This window comes from Mastigoproctus giganteus, chromosome 1 (assembly GCF_048544385.1).
Source record: "Mastigoproctus giganteus isolate SK-2022 chromosome 1, ASM4854438v1, whole genome shotgun sequence".
Taxonomy (NCBI): Eukaryota; Metazoa; Arthropoda; class Arachnida; order Uropygi; family Thelyphonidae; genus Mastigoproctus; species Mastigoproctus giganteus.
The window spans coordinates 185,822,353-185,846,923 of record NC_143575.1 but is presented as its reverse complement, the minus strand read 5'-3'; the positions used below and the strand labels follow the sequence as shown (position 1 = coordinate 185,846,923).

Sequence of the window (24,571 nt, the reverse complement as noted above, 5' to 3'; positions counted from 1 at the left end):
CCGAGGCGGGAATCGAACCCGCGACCTTTGGGTTGCCAGGCAAGCACTTTACCTAATGAAACCGTGAAAGCTGCTTTCACGGTTTCATTGATGATGCCAATATCCCAAGTTGAAACTACATAAAACAAACCCATTGTAAGATGCAAATCTTACATGTACATAAGTATATGGTGTATATATATATATATATATATATATATATATATATATATATATATAAAGGCTAAAGAAAATTTAATAGAGTGTAAGAATTTAATAAGTATAAACACAAATTTTAATTGGGGTGGAAAGAATACATACAATCTTACAGGGTTTTAGTATGTGATGAGAAATTAAGTTCAAATATTACATGGAAATGGAATATCTGTAAATAAGTCTATTCTTGGGGAAAAAAAAGAACAAAAAAAAAAAAAAAAAAAGAACGATGAAGTCGATTAACGGGAAGCGTTGCTGTAAGTGGAGGAAACAATGGATAGAAAAACTACAGGGGGCAAGACAGCTTACATGGAGTAGAAGGGTCACGGAGCTCGAAGAGAGAGAACTTAATAAAGGTAATGCAGAAATAAATTAACAGTCATAGTTGTTAAGGAGACAGCAAGGAATAGAGTTTAAGTAGTGAGAGGGAAGGCACTGTTTAGCTGCATCTGTATGAATTCTAAAGATGTTTAATGCAATAGGCATGACTAACGGAAATAGGTGGGTCGTCGGATTGCTGGCCAGAACATTCTGGAAACTTTGACGTCCTCCGGTACGAACATAGTATCGTCCAATCGGAACGAATCCAAGAAAGGGGTACACGGGCCGGCGACGGAATTGGGCGGAAGTTGCTGAGAATTGGGGAAAGTGATTGGCCAAAGAGAAAAGTTGAGAGAAACAAGGAAAATGGCGCGAAAAAAATAAATGGGAGAGAGAAAAGAGTTGGGTTGAGGAGAGAAAGAACGCGGTCTTGGTTGGGTACGGTGGTCAGAAGAAAAGTGCGGTCAGGTTAGAAATGCAGCTATGTAAGTGGGATTAACCTTGGGAAAAGGGTATGATCAAAAATGGAGCAAGGTGAAGCAGCAAAAGAAGACAAACAGAGAGAAAAAGGAAGGAACAACCCGTACTACGCACCAACCACTAGGAAGATCGCTAAGCATAGGAGCCTGTAGGAGAGGACCTTGACGAAGGAAAGTATAGCAAAGACATTGAAAGTAAATCCTTTTTTTTTTTTTTTTTTTGTTTATAGAAACGTAAAATATGGGAAAAGACTGATGGACCTTTCCGTTCCTGGAATTTGTACTGAACGAAGGAATAAGTAATGATAACTAATAGATTTAAAGTCAGGGAGAGACGTTGTAAAAATTAATGGTAGAGAGTGATAATAATGGGATGTGTAAGCCCCTTTAAACTGAAGGCACTGGTTAGTTAAGGATTTGTAATTCTGAATCATTATCAGAGAAGCTGAGATAATGAGAAAGTTGTCACCCTAGAAAAAAACTGTATAAGACTAATTTATAGATATGTATAAAATCTAAAGTACCAATCAAAAAAGATAACAGATTAAGAGAGATTGGGTCACTTAAACCTTGTAATTGTAAGGCTATTAGGGCCATATATGCATACTAGTGAATTTGATAGCATTTAGAGGTGTAGTGAATTTGATTTGAGAAGTTTGTGTTCCAGAACTATAAGTCTGCATAGTAGATCTAAAGGGCCATATGTATAAACGTATAAGTATTATAAATATTAATCACATGTGTAAGGAAGCTAGATGAAGGATGAACCATCTGTGGCGATAATTTTATTCCAGGACAGAAATGTACTCATGTAGAAGGTATAGAACGAATTGTAGGTAAATTGTATATATGTCTGTTCAATGTTATAATATATGAATACTTTTTTTGAAATGGAAAATTAAACCTTTGTTTTACTTTTGATTAACATGTCCATGGAGTCCTTTTTCTCAAAGAGAAAAACACACAGTCCGAAACACTATGCTGATACCACCTTGTCTGGGAAACAAGAAAGAAAAAAACTCAGAAAATGGAAACTTCTGATCTATGTAGGCAGTCAGATTACATGCGGACTGATCCTATCTTTGAATTTGAATTAAAAAAAAAAAAAAAATGGATTAGAAGTAAGTTCCCACAATTGGCGATAGCCAGCAAGGATCATCCCCACACTATGCCGTTACACTACCATCACTGCATATTACTGAGGGAGCAATGCGGAGTAAAAATAGGCGAAACTTTTTTCCCAGACGCTTTCATCTGATGACAAGGCTATGTAGCGCGATTCACCATTCCGCATCATGTACTGCTACTGCCGTAATGTCAAATGATGCTCCGCCCTTGCGCAAGGATAGACCAGTGGAGTTAACTATCCTGCAAGGTTTCTGCGAGACAGCTTCAACATAAGAGCAGCTGTGCAACCATAGTTACAAATTTTTCAAATCGTTTTAGTGATGGTTCTTATTATTAATAAGAACAATCCAGAGGATATACGCTGCATATCCTCTGGAATCCGATTAACAAGCACAGTATACTCTGCATATGTAACATTCACCGAGTATACTTTCTGCTAATTTTTCGACTACAGCATTGGATTTACGTGTTTGTATAACTTTACTAATGATAATTAAAAGGGTGTCACAATTTAATGTCCTTTTGAGCCAAGTTGTTATCATACGTGCATACAGTGGTATGAAACAATTTCTTACAAGAACCTTCTCACGCTAAAACTTATTGGTTCAATTGTAGATGATTGTTTTCTAAAGCGGCACGTTAGGAAGCAATACTCTTGACAGGACTGAACTGATTCTTGAACTGATTATCAGCAGTAACTCTTCAGATAAAGGAACTACTAGGTGGCAGTGATCATAATATATTGACGTGGGATTTACTTAAAGATGTAACTACTGTCAAGGGCAAAGAGAAGCGATTTTGCTTTCGTAAATGTCACTTAGTTTTGGTCTTAGTTTTTAAATTATTTTCAATGTGACCAACTGATGATGATGTCAAATGCACATTCTAAATGGAAAGCATTCAGGGAAGAAATCATAAGGCTACTCAGCTTTTTATGCCAAGATATATTGTTCGAGGTTTAGACCTAATTGGATGCCAGATAAACTGGGAGACTAGTGGCAGAGAGGAAAAATGCATGGGATTATTATAAATCAACAGAGGACACCAAAACCTATAAGTTCAACAGAGTCAATCAAATCACAAACGGGGTTAGTTAAGGCAGACTAAGAGAAATCTTTTGCAGAGAATTCAAATAAAATTAGCAAAGGATTCTTTACTTATGTTAACACACTCGAAGGAAAGGGATGAATCACATTGATCCACTAGATATAAATGCCATAACTATTGATGATCGTTTTCATGTTGTTGAATAACTGAATAAATATTTTGCATCTACATTCATGAATAAGGTATTTAGGGATGGGATACCAGAAATATAACAAGTCATAACTGGGAGCTAAATGATTTTGTGATAACTGAGAAGAAATGAAGTCAGTAATTAAAAGCGACACTAACTAATTGCAAGATCATCTCCACAGGAATGCATTATACAGAAGTCACAGCAGAGATCTGTGAAGGGGAGATCTTGTGTGACCTATCTGATTAGCTACTATGATGCAACAACAAAGGAACTGGATGCAAAAAATAATTGATGTAATATACTTTGATTTCAGTAAAACCTTTGATACTGTTCCGTATGAAAGACTGCTGTACAAATTAGAGCAGTGCGGCAATAGGGGTAAGTTACTGCATGGATAAAGGAATGGTTTAGTGGCAGAAGACAATGGTTTCTGATGGGCACCACTCTTCTTGAACTAATGTTATTGGTCAAGTCCCTCATGGTTCAGTACTAGGCCCATTGATGTTTTCAGTATTTATTAATGCTATTGGTGAAATAATATCAAGCTTAATGTCTAAGTTTGCCCATGATACAACTAGAGGGTGTTTAACGACAGGAATCAACGTAACAAGGCATACAGAAATTGGACAAATGGGCTGAAAAGCGGCATTGAGATTTAAACTTGACCTTCGGTTAATTTACATAATCACCGTAACAAGACGTACAAAAATTGGACAAACGGGCTAAAAAGCAGAATTCAGATTTAACGTTGATCTGGGATTAATTTACAGTCCGACATGAAAATCTGTGAGCAGTGCAGACAAGCTGCATGGGATTCTGTCAATGATATACAAGAATTTTTCTAGCAAGACAAAAAATGGTTATCTCGCATGAGTACTGCATACAGGTTTGTACTCGTAAATTTTATTTGGAGGCCTCATTTTAGGGAGGTTGTGGATCTGTTTGAACGGGTGTAGAGAATAGCAACGAGTTTAATCAGAGGCACCAAAGGACGCTCTTACCATGAAAGACTTCAGTTTTACAAATTGAATCGCTTGGAAACCAGGCGCCTGCGTGGAGGTGGGGACCTGATTGAAGTGTTTAAGATTTTAAATGGATTGGGTGCCGATGTCATCCTTACTCTTTCTCGGACAACACACAAGGAGGACACAAACTCAGTTTGAAATGAATGGATGGGGGGGGGGGGCATGTGCAAAAATATGCTTTCAGCCAGAGAGTGACTGATTGTTGGAACAAACGAAGCCGAGTGGTCAGGAGCGAACACACGCTCTTTCAGTGGACCGCAGTTCAAGCCTGTGACTGCTAAATACGATTAGCGATTGCAGTCATGATTTATTGTAAACTCTTCTGGCCTGGTGGTCGTCCCGAAGTATAAGCAAGAACAAAACTTCCACCTGGTGTTATGGAAGTGGGTAGAGTTCAAACTTTAAGGAAAAAAAAAAAAAAAAAAACTCGACAAATTATTACATGGATGTACCGTTGAGGAGCATATGCTTGCTTCCTTGCATCACTTACCACTACTAATAATAACCCCACCGGCAAACTGGCTATTACGTAAAGCTGCAATGAGACAATACGAGTCGGCCGAAGCTTTGCAACCAGTAGGTCTCATCGTTATAGAATTTTTTCGGGTTCATTCCTTAGTTGATTAAAAAGTTCTGTGATGTTCGCTGGGCAAACAAAAAAAAAAAAAAAAAAATTAGCCTGTTCCAATTTTTTTAAGCTGTGTATCTTCGCGGCATTCCTGGAAAGGGAGGGGATGACAGTCCAAAAATCGATTTATGCTGGGAGCATCCAATTTTCCAGTTAAGCAGTCGGACCAATGTGAACATGTTCCTTCTGGTTACCTGATTACTGAAAGGAACGAGCTCTTCAGAGTAGAGATTAGAAACCATCTAATTTGCTGCAATTGAGCCAATATAGACCGGCATTAACGTAATACGCTTTTGACACCTTGGTTGAGTCCGTGCAATGAAGAATCTAAGCTGTTCTGAGGGCTAAAGGAGGCTCTACTCACTCTTAGATACAGGGCTGTAGTGGAGGATATACGTGGGTATACGCCGGTACACCCTCTGGATTTTTTTAAGTGAATAGAGTATATCTTCTAGTTTTTGAAAGACTTGAAAAAACAATTATTAAAATATTTACTGAAAATTATAAAATAAATTTATTAGAATTTGATTCTTAGGCAATACTATTAAAGTTTTATGCGACTTCTATACGATCGAAGGAAATTCCATTAACAAGTCTGATATGCACAGTACATGTGCATATCAGACTTGCTTTTCGTAACATTCTTAGAGTATACCTTCTGCTAATTTTAAGACTACAGCACTGCTTAGATAGCTGTTCCTAATTATGTGGCCATTCAGTGTATATAAAAGTTCGCAGGGAAAGCATGAGCTCGCTCAGTCCTCGGCTACAGATACAGTACAAGTGAGTTAACCGTAGCAGAGTCAGGCGATGATGGATGAGTGTGGCACGTTTTTTCCTCCAAGAAACTCTGATCCAGCAAAAGAAGAAACCGTACCTAGAATCTAAGCAATGGCCATATATTACATAGGAGCAAAAACAAGAAGGCAAGCGAGATTCACCCATAAAAATCATCTATGATGATTGTAACCATGGTTTACTGTGAGCAATGTGGCAGCGGTTCAATAAGAGCGAAATAACATTCTTACTCTCCCCCCCCCATTTAGGTCGGATGACAAAATTCCGAAGGGGGGGAAAAAATTGTGTTTTTGCTCGTTTCTCAGCTTTTGAGCTGCCAGTCTAGATACTTAAAAACAATACAGCAGATGGGGTTTGGAAGGATAGTGTGAAAGATCCCAACAAAGCAACCAAACTAAAATCGGCACTGATTTGCAATGAGAAAAATAATAGACGTCACTGCTGAGTAAAATGAATCCATGACAAATGAAGAAATATTGAGAATAAAACATTACAGATAAAAAAAGATGGGTTTAAGAAAGATTATAAAACAAGAAAGGAAATTTCAATTAGGAAGAATCGGATATGTCTTGAGAATGATACCAAAATACCGAAACACTTTATGGAAATTAGTCACAAAAATTAACTGTAGAAAACAGAAGGTATAAAGCAAACGTGGAATTTTTAAATTCGTTGCAGTGTCATTATTATAACAGCATTTGTAACTTTTTGGAAATCCTCATTTTTTTTTCTTGATTATATCCTATATTCTTTCCCTGACAGAACATTAAATTTCTGTATGCACCTAATTTAGTTTACAATATATCTCTAACATTCATTTCAAAATTACGATAAGCCTATATAATCCAAACTAGTAATTTGAGAAATACACTTAAGATTTATATCTGAATTCCACATATTCGTTATCAATGTATTTGCAATGTGTCTCAAACAAATGCTCACCATGTCGGGTTCTATCGCTGCTCCCATCTGACAGAGTTCTTCGACCATCTGTGAATCGCCTGCTAAAGATGCCTCCCGAAGGCGGATGGCAAGAGAGGTAGATGAGGTCATGTCTCTGCCCGGACCGGGAGACAGTCGGGATTACCTAGCTGGAGACATGCAGCTGTCGGGCCAGTCTAAAACCAAAAGAAGCAAAAAAAAAAAAAAAAAAAAAAAAAAAAATATTAATCACTTGCCTTTTTCTCCAGTCATGATGCAACATTTATTATTATTTCTAGATATGGAAAGAACTGTTCCGTAATACATTTAAATCACAGATCAAGATGCAAAATAGATTAGAGGAACTCCCCGACTTACGTAATACTCTACTTATGGAAATTCAACTTTATGTAAGTTTTTGCCGGCCGGTGCAAACTTAAAAAAAATCGTGGAAACGTATTTTGCAATCCGTAGGAATAAATGGAGGTATCGTGAAAATATTGTAATGTGAACCCAATAACGCTTTTTTTTTTTTTTTTTTTTTTTTTTGTAACTCATTCCAAGTCCTTGGAAGTTGAAAATTTCACTGTATTACTAAGCTATTTATCTCTCTAAAAGGTTATATTTATAATGGAAATTGCACTACCCTTTCATTGTTATCATATGTTCCCATTATAAGAATCAATTTTGAACGCCTTTGTGATATTTCATCTAAAGGACGTATCTGGAGATCACGACCAAAAAACAATATGCACTTTCCGGTTTATTGGGCTTTTCTGTTAGTGCATCTAATTATAAACGGGTAGTAAACTCGATCTTATTGCATTTGCGATAATACCCATACTGCAATTGTGTGGGTCTTTACGTTATTATAGTGAAATGCGTTCCCCTTCACTGAAATCTTCAATCATAAAAAACAAAATTTCAGAAACTTCTCTTCATTCCTATTTACATATTACAATGATGAAGGGAACGCGACCAACGAAAAGGGCAATTGGTGGTAGTGTCAGGAAACGAAACAAAATTGATTTAGAAATGAAAATGATTAATAAGTACGTAAGCAAGACAAAATTGGCATCTATTGCAAGGGAATTAGGTCTCGCTGCTTCAACAGTGAATACTATTTTGAAGGACTATTTTTCAGGTGCGTATAAAAGAACACGTCAAAGGATCAACGCACTTAAGATCACAAAACAGCGTTCAGGTGCTATATCGAAGATGGAACAGCTGTTAATAATAGGGATAGAAAATCAGATTCAGAAGCGAGTGCCCCTGAGTCTGACCATTCAAGCAAAAGCAACAAGTATTTATAAAGATATTAAGGATAAGTACGGAGAGCCTCAACCCAAGTTCGTGGCAAGCAACGGGTGGTTTAATAGGTTTGAACATCGCGCTAGTTTCCACAATGTTAAAGTATGCAGTGAAGTCGCCAGTGCCGATTCTGCAGCTGCAGAGAAATTTTGGATTGCGTTGGAAAAAATTATTGATGAAGGCGGCTATTCAACACAGCAAATTTTTAACGTTGATGAGACTGCTCTGTATTGGAAAAAAAATGGCGGATCGGACACACATTGCCAAAGAGGAAAATACAATGCCAGGTTTAAAGGCGTCAAAAGATAGGGCCATGCTCTTGCGTGGGGCTAATGCAGCGGGAGATTACAGATTAAAACTGCTTGTGTACCAATCTGGAAAGCCTCGTGCATTTAAGGGCATCAATAAAGCCACCCAGAGAGCATGGATAACAGTATCTCCAAGGATTGGTTTAAATGCTGCTTCATTCCGAGGTTGAAAAATATTGTACAGACAACGACGTTCCTTCCAAGATTTTGCTTCTATCAGATAATGCTCCTGGACATCTTACGCATCTAGATGATTTCAATTCGAACGTGAGAGTCATATTTCTACCGCCAAACACGACTTCACTCATCCAACCTATGGATCAGGGTGTTATTTCGAATTTAAAAGCATACTATTTACGCACAACATTTGTTCAGGCATTGTCTGCAATAGACGATGAGAAAAAATTTACGTTAAGAGAGTTTTGAAAATCTTACAATATTTACCACGCCATCTTAAACATTAATAAGGCCTCGGCGGAAATTATTAAACGTTGTTTAAATGGCGCATGGAAGACAATACGCCCAAGGCACGTAAAAGGCTTCGAAGGATTTGAAAAAGACGACTCATTTGAAGAGGTTACAGATAAAATTGTAAAGGTTGCAGAGCTACTTCAGTTGGAGATTGATGCCAAAGACGTGGAGTTAATAGAGGAAGAAGAGAAGGAATTATCTAAAGAAGAATTTATTCACTTGCAGGCAGCGATAGTGAACAAAGAAAATGCTGACGAAGCTCAAGATGAACTAAATAAGGAGCTGAGACATTTCGTGAAACTGCATCGGCAATGGCGAGCTTTGAGAAGATGGATCCTGACAGCGAACGATTCATAAAAGTTAACAGAGGTGTGAATGATATGCTTACTTGCTACAAATAAATCTACGATGAAAAGAAAAAAGCCACCGTCCAGTCATCCATCCATTAATATGTTCTTTCGTAAGGTTGAGCGGCCGACTCCTAAATCTCCACAGCCCTCAACCACCGCAGCGGCGTACTTATCAGCTGAAGACGTCGATCCTGGCAACGATGCTCGAGAGGTAAAACTTACTTACTTACTGAGAGGTAAAACTTATACCTGTCTGCTCTCTTTTTTTGTAATTTTATAATTCCACAAGCACAAATTCTGCGTTTCTGGCATAAAACACTTTATTGGCAATTTATTCTAAAAAAAACACCCATAAAAGATTTCAGTCTAACCAGATAATCAAAGCCCTTATTCTTTGATGACGTTTCGACCTCACTTTGGAGGTCGTTATCCAGTCCAGGAAAAAAAAAAAAAAAAAAAAAAAAAAGAATGAGAAAATTAATCAGAAATGAAGTTAATTAAAAAACTACTTCATTAGCAGGAAACTGAAGATTTTAGATTTGTATAGGTTTTTTTTAACTGTAGATTTTAGATTTGTAACTATGAAAACTATTTAAAATAGAAAATATATTCTATTTATACTCCTGAACGGCCACACAAGTCAGAAATGTTTATAACTAATAATTTGACAAGAATATTATTGTTAACTGTATTTGGCGGTCACGTAAGCTCGAAACACGATCAACTCAAACGCATGACGCAGTATTCAGCGACTGGAATAAATGAGGGCAATTTGAAAGGCAAAAATCAGAATTTTAAATAAAGTCGCTATCCTTGAAATGAAATATCTGTATGATATAGAACGATAGCTCCGGGAAAGGACTTTTAGACTCACCTACGACCACGAACAGTCTATGAAATACGAAAATATTACTTGTGGCAAGTGAGAATGCCTTCGAATTTATTCCTGGTCAATAATTAGTTTTCATAGCTTCATATTTAAATTTTAAATCTTTAATCCAGCTAACTAAGATGTATAGTAGTGAACCTCATCATTGATTAATTTTTCTATATTGTTTCTTAGTTTCTTTTCCTTTCTGACTAATTAACGATTTACAAAGTGAGGTCGAAATGTCGTCAAATAATAAGGGTTTTAATAATCTAATTAGTTTTGAATCTTTTACGGAGTTAATTTTGAATCTCTTACTATTTATATTTCCATAAACATAGTATTTGTGTTATTATATTAAGATCATATTGTGATCATAAGCCATGACGATCCTTAAGAATTAGAGGAAAACCTTAATCAGTTATGCAGAGTTAGGATTTCGGACTAAAGATGAATATGGTTAAAACAAAAGTGATGATGATCAAGTATGCCACAGGAAGGGATATAATCATTGAATGAGCTGTAATAATGATAAATGGCTGGAAGTCAAGAGAAGAATAAATTTCGGATGGATAACATTCAGGAAATATAGTCACATATTGAGGAACAATATCCCTATTTGTCTGAAACGTAAAATAATGAACCAACGTATACTCCCCACCATGACATATGGAAGTGAAACTTGAGCACTCACCAAAAGAATAGAAGAGAAGCTGAAAACTACACAGCGAAGAATGGAAGAGAAGCTGAAACTGCACAGCGAAGAATGGAACGAATTATATTAGAAATTAGACTGTTGGATAAGAAGAGGAACACATGGATTAGGCAGCAAACTCAATGAAAGGACATTCTTATCAAAACTAAAGAGCTGAAATGGACTTGGACAGGACACATAGCTCGAAGACATGATGACAGATGGACTAAGCAGAGAGAATGGTACCCAAGATGAGCTAAAAGAAAACAACGAAAATGGACAGATGAAATTCAAGAGTTCGTGGGCAGTAAATGGATGGCCATTGCACAAAACAGAAGGAACTGGAAAGTTGTTGTAGAGGCCTTCATCGTGCAATGGATTGAAAATGGCTGATGACGATGACCCGGGATAGCAGCTGAAAAATGTATACATAGAATATAGTATTTATTTATTATGTACTGTACATTTTTACATACAGGTGGAATCATTGTAAATGTATGTACATACATTTATTATGTATATACATACATAATAAAGAGATATACGAGTATATTGAATTTAATTCGACAACAAAGAAATGACTCATAGCTCAGAGAAGCAGGTATGTGATACTTAATTTAATATGAAACATCGCAGTGGTAAAGAGATTTCGATAAAAAAAAAAAAAAAGAAACTAAATAGATCACAGAGAAATTCTAAATACAGGCAGGAAAGAAAACAACATAATTAAAAATTAGATAAAATAACAATAATAATGACTTAAAAATAATAATAAAGAGATGTTTGAAAAAGAATTTTAAATATTAAACCAGGAATCGAAATGGAAAATTTTACGAAACAGAAAGCTCATTAATAAAATATCTTCTTTTTAATAATCAATATTATTGATGAGTGTAACTAACTGGAATGTTGTTCCGGTCGATTCAGATCCTTGCATTGATGTTAATATGAAACATCGCTAATGTTTCTTATTTCTTATTAAATTGATGTTAATATGAAACATTACACACACGGGTAGAACATTATCCAAGAGTTCTCTTGGAAAATTCCTTTAAGAAGTCAAACTGCACAGGATTCGCTCCACATATCATGTTAACTGAAGTACTTCATCGTCCATTATTCGTTCGATGGATATTTGAAGAAGATTCGGTAATTTCGAGTGCCAAAGTGAGACGTATAAAATTGATAGATCTAACAGTGTTGGATCATCTAAGTTTGTTTTTAATCAGTTTACAAAGAAATAGTAATGTCATTATATTTTCAAATATATGTTTATTATTAATATTTGAAACACATACGTTTATTGGAATTCGCAAAATAAAAAAAGTAAAGTGATTTTAAGAGTAAATTAATTTGTAACTCTGATAAATAAATGGAAGTATAGTCTAATACAAGGGCTGACAATTTACGGCACTGGTGCCAAAGTTCTGCCTTTGACCGTAGACCGCCTTTGGCGCTGATACCAAAAACGGTCTTCCCAATCCTAATTGGCACCACGAAATTATTTCATTATTATCACAACATGTATATATAAAAAACAGACAAATCAAAATGGAGGTCATTTTAAGTTTCTTGATGGTGAACTTGTGCTTAGTTATATATAAACTAAACCGTGCAAATCCACAAACGTAGCCTATAACAAATTAGCTTATCAACTTGTTGTGCTAGATATGGAGATAATGTTCGTTTGAAAATGTAAAAACAACCGTTTTCAAGGGGAAATAGTGCCCTTTAAGACAACAGATGTTTGTCTGAAATGATACTTAATCATAAAACATTGAAACGACATAAATGAAGGCACAGTAGTTCACTACTTTTCGATTTAGTCATCCCTCACATTCAGGCACTCGACACCCATGTCACTATGCAGCCATACTTATGTCATAAAGGGATCCGAATCAACCAGCTTTTCACGCACCATTTAACTTAATCATCATTTTTCCTGGCGGTCGTTATCCAGTCCAGAAAAAAAGAAAAAAAAATGAAAAAGTGAAAAGGAAAGAAAAAAGGAATGCAGTTTATTACGAGGTAGTTTCGTTTATTATGAAACTACTTCGTAATAAACTTCATTTCAGATTCCTGACAGATGCCCGAAAGGATGAAAGTCAAAAGATGAAAAGTCAAGACTGTGTGGTTGTTGTGAATTTAATGGTGCATTAGAAATTATGGGTAAAAAACGCCAATAAAACAGGCCTTATAAGATACTATGGTTCCTTACAAAAATAATGTCAAATAATGTGGAATTTACTGATTACTTTTTTAACCAGTAATGTCCTCCTCTTGTTAATATGCTGTATGTTGGATAGCTATGATGATTCGAGAGACAGAGCGAGTGAAGGTCGACATTTTAGAGACTGGGAAGTCTATTATGAAGTGATGAATGGGTGAGTTGGATTTAACAATTTTGGCACTGTCAAGGATAATCTTTTATGAGAAACTAGCTTGGATTGTGAGGCGGATGGACAGGTATCTCCTAGGGGAGATACCTAACGTTACAACCACCTTCGTTATGAAAGTACCTGGTGGACAGGTACCTTCATAACGTTAAAACCACCTTCTGCACAGGTTGTTCATCCTTGTTTGAACTGATTGTACCAAAAACATTTCTTTTTTGGACATAACTGTTGGACCAAACACAGCTCGCCGTCGCTGATGAATTTCTGTAAACTTTGTTGTTCTGATATAGAGAAATTATACATAGACATCGGCACGCACTTCATTTTACACGTTTCGAGTAAGGAAGCCATTTTTATTTAGTCAACGAATATAAACAAAGGTGAATAGCATTCAGTAACAAGACTAACATCTATTTTTGTCTCTTGTAATATCTCTTTTATTCATAGAACATTTCACTACTGGATAAGGCAGGCCTTCTCTTTATTGTAAGGTGCAAAGATACACGCAGGTACCCACACTTTACAAAACCCTTCATGGCACTAAGCCAGGGGTTAGTTTTGAAAAACAGCCCTCGTACTTTTAAAGTAAAAAATACTGGTAAAATATGTGATATATGGAAAATTTTCATAGCGTTAAAAATATATGCAGTATATTTTTCAACACTATAAATATCTAGGTATATCTACGAAGCGAACTGATTGCAATCAGACACCACTTCAAAACAGTGGTGCATATCAACCTTTGTTTTACCAATATTACTAGTATATATTCCCACCTGCAAATTCTGCTGATGGCAGTGTCTATAACACATTTCTCAATGCTTGGGATAAAAAAAAATTAATTCCTCAAAAAATATTACAAAAGACAACTATTTTGAAATGATTTTAAGGAAAATGTCTTAGCGTATAAGCAACCAAGTAAATGACAGTGCGTACTAACTAGTGCTGTTGCCAATGGATACCGTGCAGCCTAAAGCCTCATGTTTGCACTTGGCATGTCATTCGATCGTTGACACTATTTTTTGCTTTGCGTCCTAGAGTACCTTTCACGTGACAGGAAACCCGAGAGGCACAGAAACCGGTATCTATTGGTACGTGTGGCATATAAAGAGCGTTACAGGTGTCAGCGGGTTCTTGCTTCTTTACTGATGCCATCGTAAGCAGTACTGCTAGAAATTCAGCAGACCACACACACACACACACACTGCATGTATAGTGTATAGTGTGTTTAGGGTCTAACGGCACCAGGGGTTTCCCCCATCTCCGTGTAGTATACATTGTGGTGTGATACAGAACACTGTAGAGGCCAGAGGTTTAAAAGTGTATGGATATTGTGGTGTGTAATGTTTTGTACCGTTGTTCATCTGGTCTTTTAGCCGTTGGGTCTCAAATGAGACCCACCGTTGCCCACACTATACCTCGTGGAGGCAGACCAGGTACACCAGTATTTTAAAGATTTACTATTTACTCTGGCAGGTCTTGCCACCTAATTTCCTGAGATTTCAGTGGCAAGAACCTAAAAAAAAAAAAGTGTGGGGGAGAAATACTAGAAATTGGGTTAGGCCGAAAGAGATAAGTTATGCGGGGTAGCCTTAAATTTTTTTTTTAGTGTGGGGCTTGTGTAGTTTTGACAAGGGTCAAACGTTAGTCGCAAGATAGGTAGAGAGGGAAGGGAGACTGGGGGGGGGGGTGAAAGACAGAAAATATGGGGTCAATAGTGAAAATAACCCCAAAAGTCGGTGGGGCAGGTCTAAGCCTCACCAGGTGAAGATAGGGGATGGCGGGGGGTACAGAATAACCATCCCCCTGCGAAGGGAAGGGATGGAAAGTGAACCGAGTGAGGGTACCTGGTTCAGATCGCCTAATGATGTTTCGGCAGCAAACTGCACAATGTCTTTATCGGGTTTCGTATGCCATTCCTGGGACATGTTGTCCCGTCCGTGTGAGTGGTCAAGTCCAGATAATGACTCCAGTTTAAGCCATTGGTCAGATCCATGTTAAGTTAATGATTAGTTGTTCTTCAGATTGTAGCTGTTAGGTTTCTGTTTGGTTGACACATCTAAGGATCTTTATTCTGGATGACGAGTGGTTGGTTTGTAGGAAAATTCCTGCTAAGGTTGTGGGTATGTTGTTCTTCTAGTAAAAAGATCCTGCGCAAACTGCGTTAAGGCTTTATAATTGTCCTCGATCCCCAGGAGATATTGTTCTTGGTTTATTGGCGAGAAACGTATTCTGGTTATTAAGAGGCATACCTAATATGGTATTTGCGGTACACAACTGCCGCTAGTCGGAAAAACACACAGCCCAACAAAAAGTTTTGCACACTGCCCCTCGGTCCTATCTGGCTCGAAATTGCGTGTCCGTTTGAGAGTCAAGACAAGGCTCTCGTACTATGCCGTGTCGCGAAAATTTAAATTTTTGATATTGCCTGAGCGTAACTTATTGAGAACCTTGATTGTCTCGAAAGAATCTGATATTTCAGTCTAGGTGCCACATCAAAAAAGTTAAAAAGCAAAGGAAGCCAGGGTTCGCACATATTTGGAAAAATCTGAAGGACAAACTCGGTAAAAATCAATTATATCTAATCAACAATTACAAGTACTTCAGCAAGGCCGGCTGAAGGGTATACAACGCCCCACTGACTGATGGCGCCCCCCCCTTACCGCCAATGCGAAGATTTTCATTTTTGAGAATATGAAAGTGCAACAATAAGCACAAGAGTAAGAAAGGAAAACAAAGATCTGCAAATAAATTTCTTTGACCCTACTCAGTCTCATAAATAAATATAGCAGTCGCAAATTAAGATGGTAGAAGGCCGTTTTGAAATATTGTTTAAAAATATGCAAAACTAGTTCCTAAAAGTTTTAATTTTGAATTTAATATTCTTTGTTTTTAATATGTTAACACATGAAATACACAAAATTTTTACTTGCGAGTTTTGTTTTTGGGAGGAGGGGGACAACGTTGGTTCCCCTCGGCCTTACCCTAAAGCCGGCCCTGGGTACTTGTCTATTATCGTACAGTCAGTAGTTATGGCGTCACCACTCTGCTGGTGCAATCTAGGGGGCTGGGCTATTGTCTTAATTCACTGCTCCATATGCTGCCCCAGAACTCCTCAATCGTCTTCTGCTCAGGTAACAGTGGTCTGTTACTTTCTTTCTCCTCTTGTCCGATACTCTTGTAGAAGACTCTTTGGTTTTCATCGCAGTTCGGTTGTTTGCTTTCCTCTAGGAGCTCTTTTTGTATCGGCGTAGTCTCTTGCTGAGTGTGAGGAGGTTCTGCTTCAGTGTGTCTAAGTATTCTCCTATTCTCTGATTATCTTTCTATACATTAAAAAAGTTTCCTCCTAGTGATATTTATTCGAGCCAATGGGAGAACAGGGCGGGGAAATTTCACTACAATGCGCAGGTAAAGAATTGCATAGGTCATTTCCTGATTAGATTTCGATCAGTGCATTATAATGTTAGTATAATGTTATTATTATACAATACAAATATTTACAAAAACTAAGTTATTTACAATCATACTTCTACTATATCGGGACGATGGGTACCTTCATCAGCTGACAGACATTAACATACAAAAAAAAAAAAAAAAAAAACGTTACAATGAAATATCAAATGATGCCGGTCATGTATTAGACAGTCGAGCACTTGCATGAGGTTGGTTGAAGGAAGTTAAATGGAAGGAACACAAATGGGCTACTGGGCAGAATCGGACACTTGCTGTTGACAATGTAGAGCGCATACGCGGGACACATGCCAACGTTCATCGCATTGAAAGACAACTGCCTCCATACCGTTGACCAACATCGTACACGTGCTTCACTGTCTAATATATGACCACTCCCGACATCATTTGATGTTCCATTGTAATGTCAGCTGATGAAGGGATCGGATATAGTTTGTATATTTGTAAATAGTTTAGTATTCTGTAAATATTTCAAATATTTGTAAATTTAGTCCTGCACTTTTGGATGCAACATTATTCCTCATGCATTATGGAACTCAAAGCAAAAGGCCTTTTCCTAAGGGACTTATGTAAACGCAAGTAAATAAAAACATAGTGACCTTGAGACCGCCGCTTGGTGTGGTAGCCAATTGAAGAAGAGGGATGCGAGTCACGTGGTACAAGTGGGCGGGGAAAGTACGTCACTACAAATGCACAAGTAAATAATTACATAGGTCATTTCCTGATTAGATATCGATCAGTGCGTTTCGACAGGTGTCTTTTACGTAGAAAAGATTTGACTTAATGGTATGAAAAGGAATCTCGGTAACAAAAAAATAAAAAATAGCCAAATAAGCTACGTTATTAAACACTAGGTTTGTAACAGTGTCGTTAAATTAGATTGTCGTCTTACGATAAAAAACATATGATACGACAAATTTAAAAACTAAAGAAAACAAACAGAATAGAAATAATGCTGCTTGTTATTAAAACTATGAAAGTAATGAGCACATTATAATGCTAGCGGAGAAAAGACACAGGTTTTAGTCTGAGGGTAAAAATCCGCCTTATAAAGGAGAAATGTAGTGTCATCTGGGACAGTATAATGAATTTGCCATTCGTTACTTGATTGGAGAAGTCTGGATTCAAATCCTGCAAGACTGGAGAATTCTTAAACACCTCTCAAATCGGAGTTGTAGGTAACCGACCTTAAGTGGAAGAAGTAGGATTTTAGCCCAGTTTTGGCAGGCCAACATGCAAATCAGCCAGTGAACATCTTTATTTTACTGTATAATAACTGTACTCATTAATTTATTTAGTCGGTATGAAATATAAAAATCAGGTAAAATCTATAAAATATATTACATATCTTTCAGGGGATTATACAGTATATACTCCTTACATCAGCGGAGAAAAAGGCCGAGGTCTAACCAGAGGTTATTATACAGTTTATTTATTATTCATATTGATTATTTTACAGCAATTTAATAAGAACAGGGGTCGTGGTACACAACTGTTCTATGCTTTCACCAAGACTGATTTTCTGGCACTGTTTCAATAACATTCGTAGTTCAAAATCACTGATTGCATAATAGGGTGAATAGGATTACATAATTCATTATTCGTTGACGTTAATTTTTACCTCGTTTTCATGAAGGGGCTTCTGTCCATTTTCTGTGATAGAATTTCTTTAAAAACGTGAGTATTATTTCTGCCTCTGTAGTGTCTACATTTATGTCCAACCTGCCAAAAATAGCCCACAACATCCGAACAAGTAAGAATGCTGTATGGATCGTCCTCCACACAGTTTTTCAAATCTATCGTTGAGACATGTTTTTTGTCTTGCCAAAGAATGTGTTTTGCAGCCATGGCATGTGATGCAAAATGGCACCACTTTCACCCAGAGTTGAAACTGTCGATTTTACACCACTAAGCGACCACCTTAGAATGTATCTGATAGAAACGTGTCGAAGCATTCCAGAGATGTGCTCACAACCCCCAGGATATTAGGAAACAAAGATATTTGGCCTATCCCGTTTCCCCCTTAATGGGCTAAATGCAGCGCAGGTCGCCAGGAGCGACCTGCGCTGCATCTAGTAATTTTGTCATTTTCATCAACCAGAGGATAATAGGTACACAAGAGTGTATGGTTTCGTTTCATGTTTCTCTTTTGTTTACTTGTGTACCTGTTGACCTTGCTATACAATATACTCAATCAATGTTGGAAAACGGCAATACTTCAAGAAACCAGTGTTAACTTATCTGTTGACCTCTGTGTGATTTTTATTACTCTCTTATTACGTTTTTTCACAGCATGAAAAAAATACTTGGAACTGCAGAAGGATCATTTATCAGCTGGCTGATACAAGTATTTACTCTCATGAATTAAAGACAAAGCATGGCCAGTCTGCTTCTGGCCAAGCCAGTCCATCCATAGATAAAGCTAAGTTTTCAGTATACCACTAGTTAAGACAGTGGTTTTCAAGCGGGGTGCCGCAACAACATTCCAGGGATGAACGTAATTTGGGTTTAAGTTATTTAAACTTATTATTTTTTAAATTTATATATTTATTTCATTATAAAAAGGTGTACGGTATCTTTTTAATTTTGTGGTGATCTATAATTGATGTTTATTTAGTACCTCTATATAAAAGAATAATAATTATATAATTTGTATTATGAATTATGATTTTGTTTATTGTTATAACTATTATATAAGATATATTTTTTAAATATTATACTGTATATATACAGAGAGAGAATCGGACCTAACAGACAGAAAATTCCGTAGGGGTGGCACAAAATAAAATAAATTACTTAGGGGTTCGTTATTAAAAAAAAGGTCGAAAACCACTAAGTTAAGAACATCTTTTGCGTGCGAAACGGGAGATATGAAAGATAAATTTATGCCGTTAAAAAAAAAAAAAAATTAGACAAAAAAAAAAAAAAAAACACAAAAAAAAGTGTCTGAATTAAATCAAGTTATTACTGTTCCCCCAGCTAACGGGGGGGGGAGAGAATCAAGGGATGAAGTGAGCAATTAAAAACCTGTAAGTATGACTTCTGTTCCGGGGGGAAAAATAATGGATTCACTAGTTAAAGAAGTAATGAAAGCCACTTAGATAGGAATGCAGTTATACGAAAATCACAGTACAGATTTGCTAATGGGGGGGGGAGATCTTGTCTGATCAATCTGATTAGATACTATGACACAGAGTACAAAACAAAGCAAGCAAAGTTACGCACAATAACAGAGGAACTGGATACAAAAAATAATTTGCCATCATATACTCTATTTCGAAAACTTTTAATACTGTTCCACGCGAAAGACTGCGGTACAAACTGGAGCAGTGGGGTATTGGTAGCAAGTTACTGCTATGGATAAAGGGATGGTTGAGTAGGAGAAGACAGAGTGGCTATTTAATTAAGGGCATGTTCTTCTTGGACTAATGTTATTAGTGGAACCTCCCTTACCCAAACAGAGTTCAGTGCTAGCACCACAGTTGTTTTCAATATGTATTAACAATATTGATGAAGTCATATCAGGCTAAATGTCTAAGTTTGCAAACGATATGAAGGTTGGCAGGGTAGTTAACAACAGTAATCAGGGCATCATTCTCAGATTACTATTGTTAACTACCCGAGATTAGTGTAGCATGCCCAGGGTATGCTATAAGAACTAAAAAAATTAGGCAGATGGGCTGAAAAGTGGCAATTGAAGTTTAACATTGACAAATGCAAGGTATTCATATGGGTAGTAGTAATCCCAGACTAACTTACCAACTGTGTGATAGTACACTCAGATTAGTAGAAAATGAAAAAGATATGAGGGTAATTATGCAGTTAGACATGAAGTTCTCTGAGCAATTCACAGGACAGCTCACTGCGTTTTGTCAATGATATGTAGGAACTTTGCCCAAAGGGATAAGAAGGTGATTTGTATATAGGCTCGTTTTAGGAGGGAAGAAGGATGTGGATCCGTTAGAAAGGGTGTAGAGAAGTGCAACGAGATTAGTGAAGGGAACAAATGGATACTTTTACCAAGCAAGACTCCAGTTCTGTAAATTGCAGTGTCTGGAAAGTAGGCACCTATGAGATAGTAGCAAAACATAACTAAACATTTCGGTTTATTCATTCTCAACTGCATGAATACGTGTCAGAAGAATAATCCTGGATTAAAAATCGGAAGGAACACGCGATAAGAAGGACTCAACTCGAAATGAAGAGAAGAGAATATTTGCAAGATTCTGTGCGTTGGAAATATCTATAATAGACATACATTTAGAATGTTCGAGTTCTCAGATTTATATTTTTTAAAAAGCGAATTGAATATATAATACAGTTAATTTATATTCATAAGATAGTTTAATAAAAATTCTAGCATTATCCACGTCTGGTTTTTGAAAAAATATATGTCTACATGTAATGCTAGTAGTTCCTTTTTGTAAAACTGTTATGGGAACTGTGATCATGAAAGTAAGCCCGTATAATAATTCACCGAGATATAGAATATGGGAATGCTGATATGGGATATTATGCCTTTATTTCTTATTCCGTTATAAAAAGTTAACATTCTCTGACTCATATGACGTCTGATAGAACTTCAAAGTAACGAAGAATTAAAGTTTAAAATGAAAATGTTACTCAATTTTTACCAGAAACAATTACATCACGCGAATATATATATATATATATATATATATATATATATATATATATATATACACACACACACACACACACACATTATTTATTTATTATTTTTTTAAAGTGCATCGAAATGCATAAAAGTGCTAAAAACTCACTGGCATAATATTAAACATTTCGTGGAAATGTTCGCAAATGAGCAGTGTTGCGCGAACACCGATTGTAAAACACTGTCATAGTGTACAACTTCGTGTATGAGTATTGTCGTGCACTGTGGTGTAACAAAATGACATCGTCAGTCAAACTTCGGGTTTCTTGCTTCCATAGTATGCTGGGTCGTTTGCTCCCTATTTCAAAATGCCTGCACAAGGTGCCGCGGACACATTCCGATTCGCACACGTTTCTGTCCGTCGTTGAGACACTTCAAAACCCACCTCCTGCAATCTGTCACGGACGATTGCAGATCATCCATGAGAGACTGCAATACAGGTGGGGGGCAAATGGATGACTGATATCAAGCTCCTTAACCACATCACGAACTGTACACCGACTTGCCCTGATGATGCTCTCTGCCAAGACAAAAAGTTTCTTCTGCGACAACAGTGAGATTTCTCCGGATGGAAGTCATCCCCAGAATTTTACTTCCTTCACAGCAGATGATTCTCAGATGTTTCGTGCTCATTATTTCACAAATTTCAAGTCCTTGATATACCTGGGCATCATACCGCTAAAAGAAAATTTAAGAGTGGAAATTTCCTTTACATTCTCGACCCTCTTAAAATGCTAGGTATAGCGTTTATTTGCAAACAAGCATTAAAAATATAACGATTTTATTATTTTTTTTTATTAATGTTTGTTTTATTTATAGTTGCACGTGAATATCAGTGCAGTTTAATGCAATATAAGCAACATAAATTGGCGGACTAGCCTTTACACGATGAAGTCACAAATTAGAAATAAAGAATAATATTTAGGTGGCCTTCCTATTGTCCATAGAGATTGCTTGAAACCATACCCTACTCCATCTTTGCTTTTACAGTGTACCTTTTTTGCTTTTAAAGTGTATCTTTAAAGTTACAGAAACAGTAAACATACTAGCTTTAAAAATGTCTGTCATATGAGCGAACGATAATCTAATGACAATGTTTTCTTACATTTCCACGATATCACAGCTTTGCGATTCTTACAGTAAAAAATCGCAACTTAAACTGTAGGGAAACTACTAACACATGCATTGCAAGGACAACGGTCAGGACTACCTTACATGACAAAGATACAGGCAAAGATTAATGTGGAGGGAGGTTATATGCAAATTATAGACGTCCAAACTGATGCCCATAAAGAACTATTAAGGGGGTACCTTTTTGTTGTGTACCGCAAATCCTAACCGGTATCTAATAACAGGAATATGCGAATGCAACACCGCATTCCGTTACGGTTGTAAAAATTGTTTCACGATTTTCCGCATTGGTCATTAGCAAAAAACAGTCATTAGAAGTAGAGGGGCTGTAGAGGTTTACGGCTACAAGGAATAACAATGAAGTGGGTGGGAATTCTTTTTCATTTATAAAAGAAATCCTTGTCCATTTGCTGTTGTTCAGTTTTAGGAGCATCAGCGACTTAGGCCACACTGCGCCATTGCGTATTATGTCAATACCGTGCAAGTGTGTTCACAGGCCGATCTACATTGTGCGGGTGAAAAATCGGAAATAATTAAAGGGGAAAACCCTATTTTCTCCGCCTGAGATCGGCTAACTACAACCTCGATTAAAGACGACTTCAGAAATGCCTATAGTCATAGACGGGAGAATCGAATATAAACAGACCTATCATCTACGGCCCTTTATTCGCTAGCATAATTACTATCATCTACGGCCCTTTATTCGCTAGCATAATTAATGCAAGCATGCGGCAAAGATAATGCCAAGAGCGTTAAACAAAAGAATTAAAAAGGATAACGTATATACTGCTACTGGTATATTTTATTATCGGCACAAAAGGCTACTATGCCTGCCAGATTATATGTTAGGCAATTTTTCTATAATAAAAAGGCTAAAAACTCTAAAGGTAAATACAAAGGGTACTAGGAAAGTTTTGCAATATGACGCAACAATGAATCGCAGGAAGCTGCTTGTTGCTGCATGTTGAGACATGTTCATACGTGCATAGTAGCCGCCGCGCCAAGTCGATGGGCTCAGTTATTCATTAGTAGTGAGAGTGTAAAGTGCTTGCGATGGCATCGTGGTCACGAAATGAGATAAGGACAGTTTTGCGGTATAATTTCGTGCGTGGTTTAACCATAGACCAGTGCTTAGAAGAAATGACTCTTGCACTAGATGATGATTGTCTACATCGTACAACGATATTCAGGTGGTATAGAGAATTCCAAAGGGGAAATTTCACTCTGGAGGATTCTGAGAGGCCGGGAAGGCCACGAACGTCAGTTACTGCTGTGAGGAAAATGCATGAGGAAAACGTTACTGCTGTGAGGAAAATGCTTGACGAAAACAGGCGAGTGACCTACCAACAGATAGAGGATACTTTGGGCCTAAATGCACCAGCAATTCGTTCTATTCTGCAAGATCATTTGCACGTGAAGAAACTTTGTTCTCTCTGGGTGCCGCATCAACTGACTGAAGAGCAGATGACACGACGTGTGGACTTGGTGCCGGGTGATGTTAAAGTTTGATAAGGGACAATCTCGGTATGTGAACAACATCGTGACAGGTGAAGAGACTTGGCTGTACTATTACGATCTGCCGACCAAGGCTCAAAACAAAGTTTGGGTCTTTGATGATGACGACACACCCGTAATTGTCAGAAAATCCCGATCTGTAAAGAATAAAATGATAGCTGTATTTTTCAAATCGAGTGGAATTGTGGAACGTGTCGTTTTGGACACGCAGAAGACAGTCACAGCTAAGTGGTATACTGAACAATGCCTGCCTAAAGTCATTGGATCTATGAAGAACCTGCGGCCAAAGTCAAGAATGGACACCTGGTACCTCCATCACGATAATGCTGCAGCTCACCGCGCCAAAGCCTGCACCGAATATTTGACCACGACAGGACTGAAACTTCTCGAGCACCCTCCCTACAGTCCAGACCTTGCTCCCTGCGACTTTGCACTGTTCCCGCATGTGAAAATGAAGCTAAAAGGGAGGCGGTTTTCCAGTGATGAGGACCTTCTACGGGCTTGGGACAACGAGTGTGCTTTACTCCCTAGTGAAACTTGGCAGAACTGGTTTAAAGATTGGTTTCGGAGGATGGAGAGGTGTATTGAATGTAGAGGAAATTACTTTGAAAAAATTAAATAAACAAAGCTGTATTGCAAAACTTTC

At 37.2% G+C, this 24,571-nt stretch overlaps 1 protein-coding gene across 2 annotated transcripts in view; it reads right to left on the bottom strand.

Annotated features, from left to right (window-relative positions):
* dgo (ankyrin repeat domain containing protein 6 diego) overlaps positions 1-24,571 on the bottom strand; it is a 405,239-nt gene that overhangs the window by 179,964 nt on the left and 200,704 nt on the right. For both annotated transcript variants that reach the window (XM_090383458.1, XM_090383467.1), the window contains exon 2: positions 6,757-6,932. In XM_090383458.1, the coding sequence (XP_090239584.1) occupies positions 6,757-6,867 (111 nt within the window). In that variant the 5' untranslated portion in view covers positions 6,868-6,932. The remainder of the gene's footprint in view (positions 1-6,756; positions 6,933-24,571) is intronic.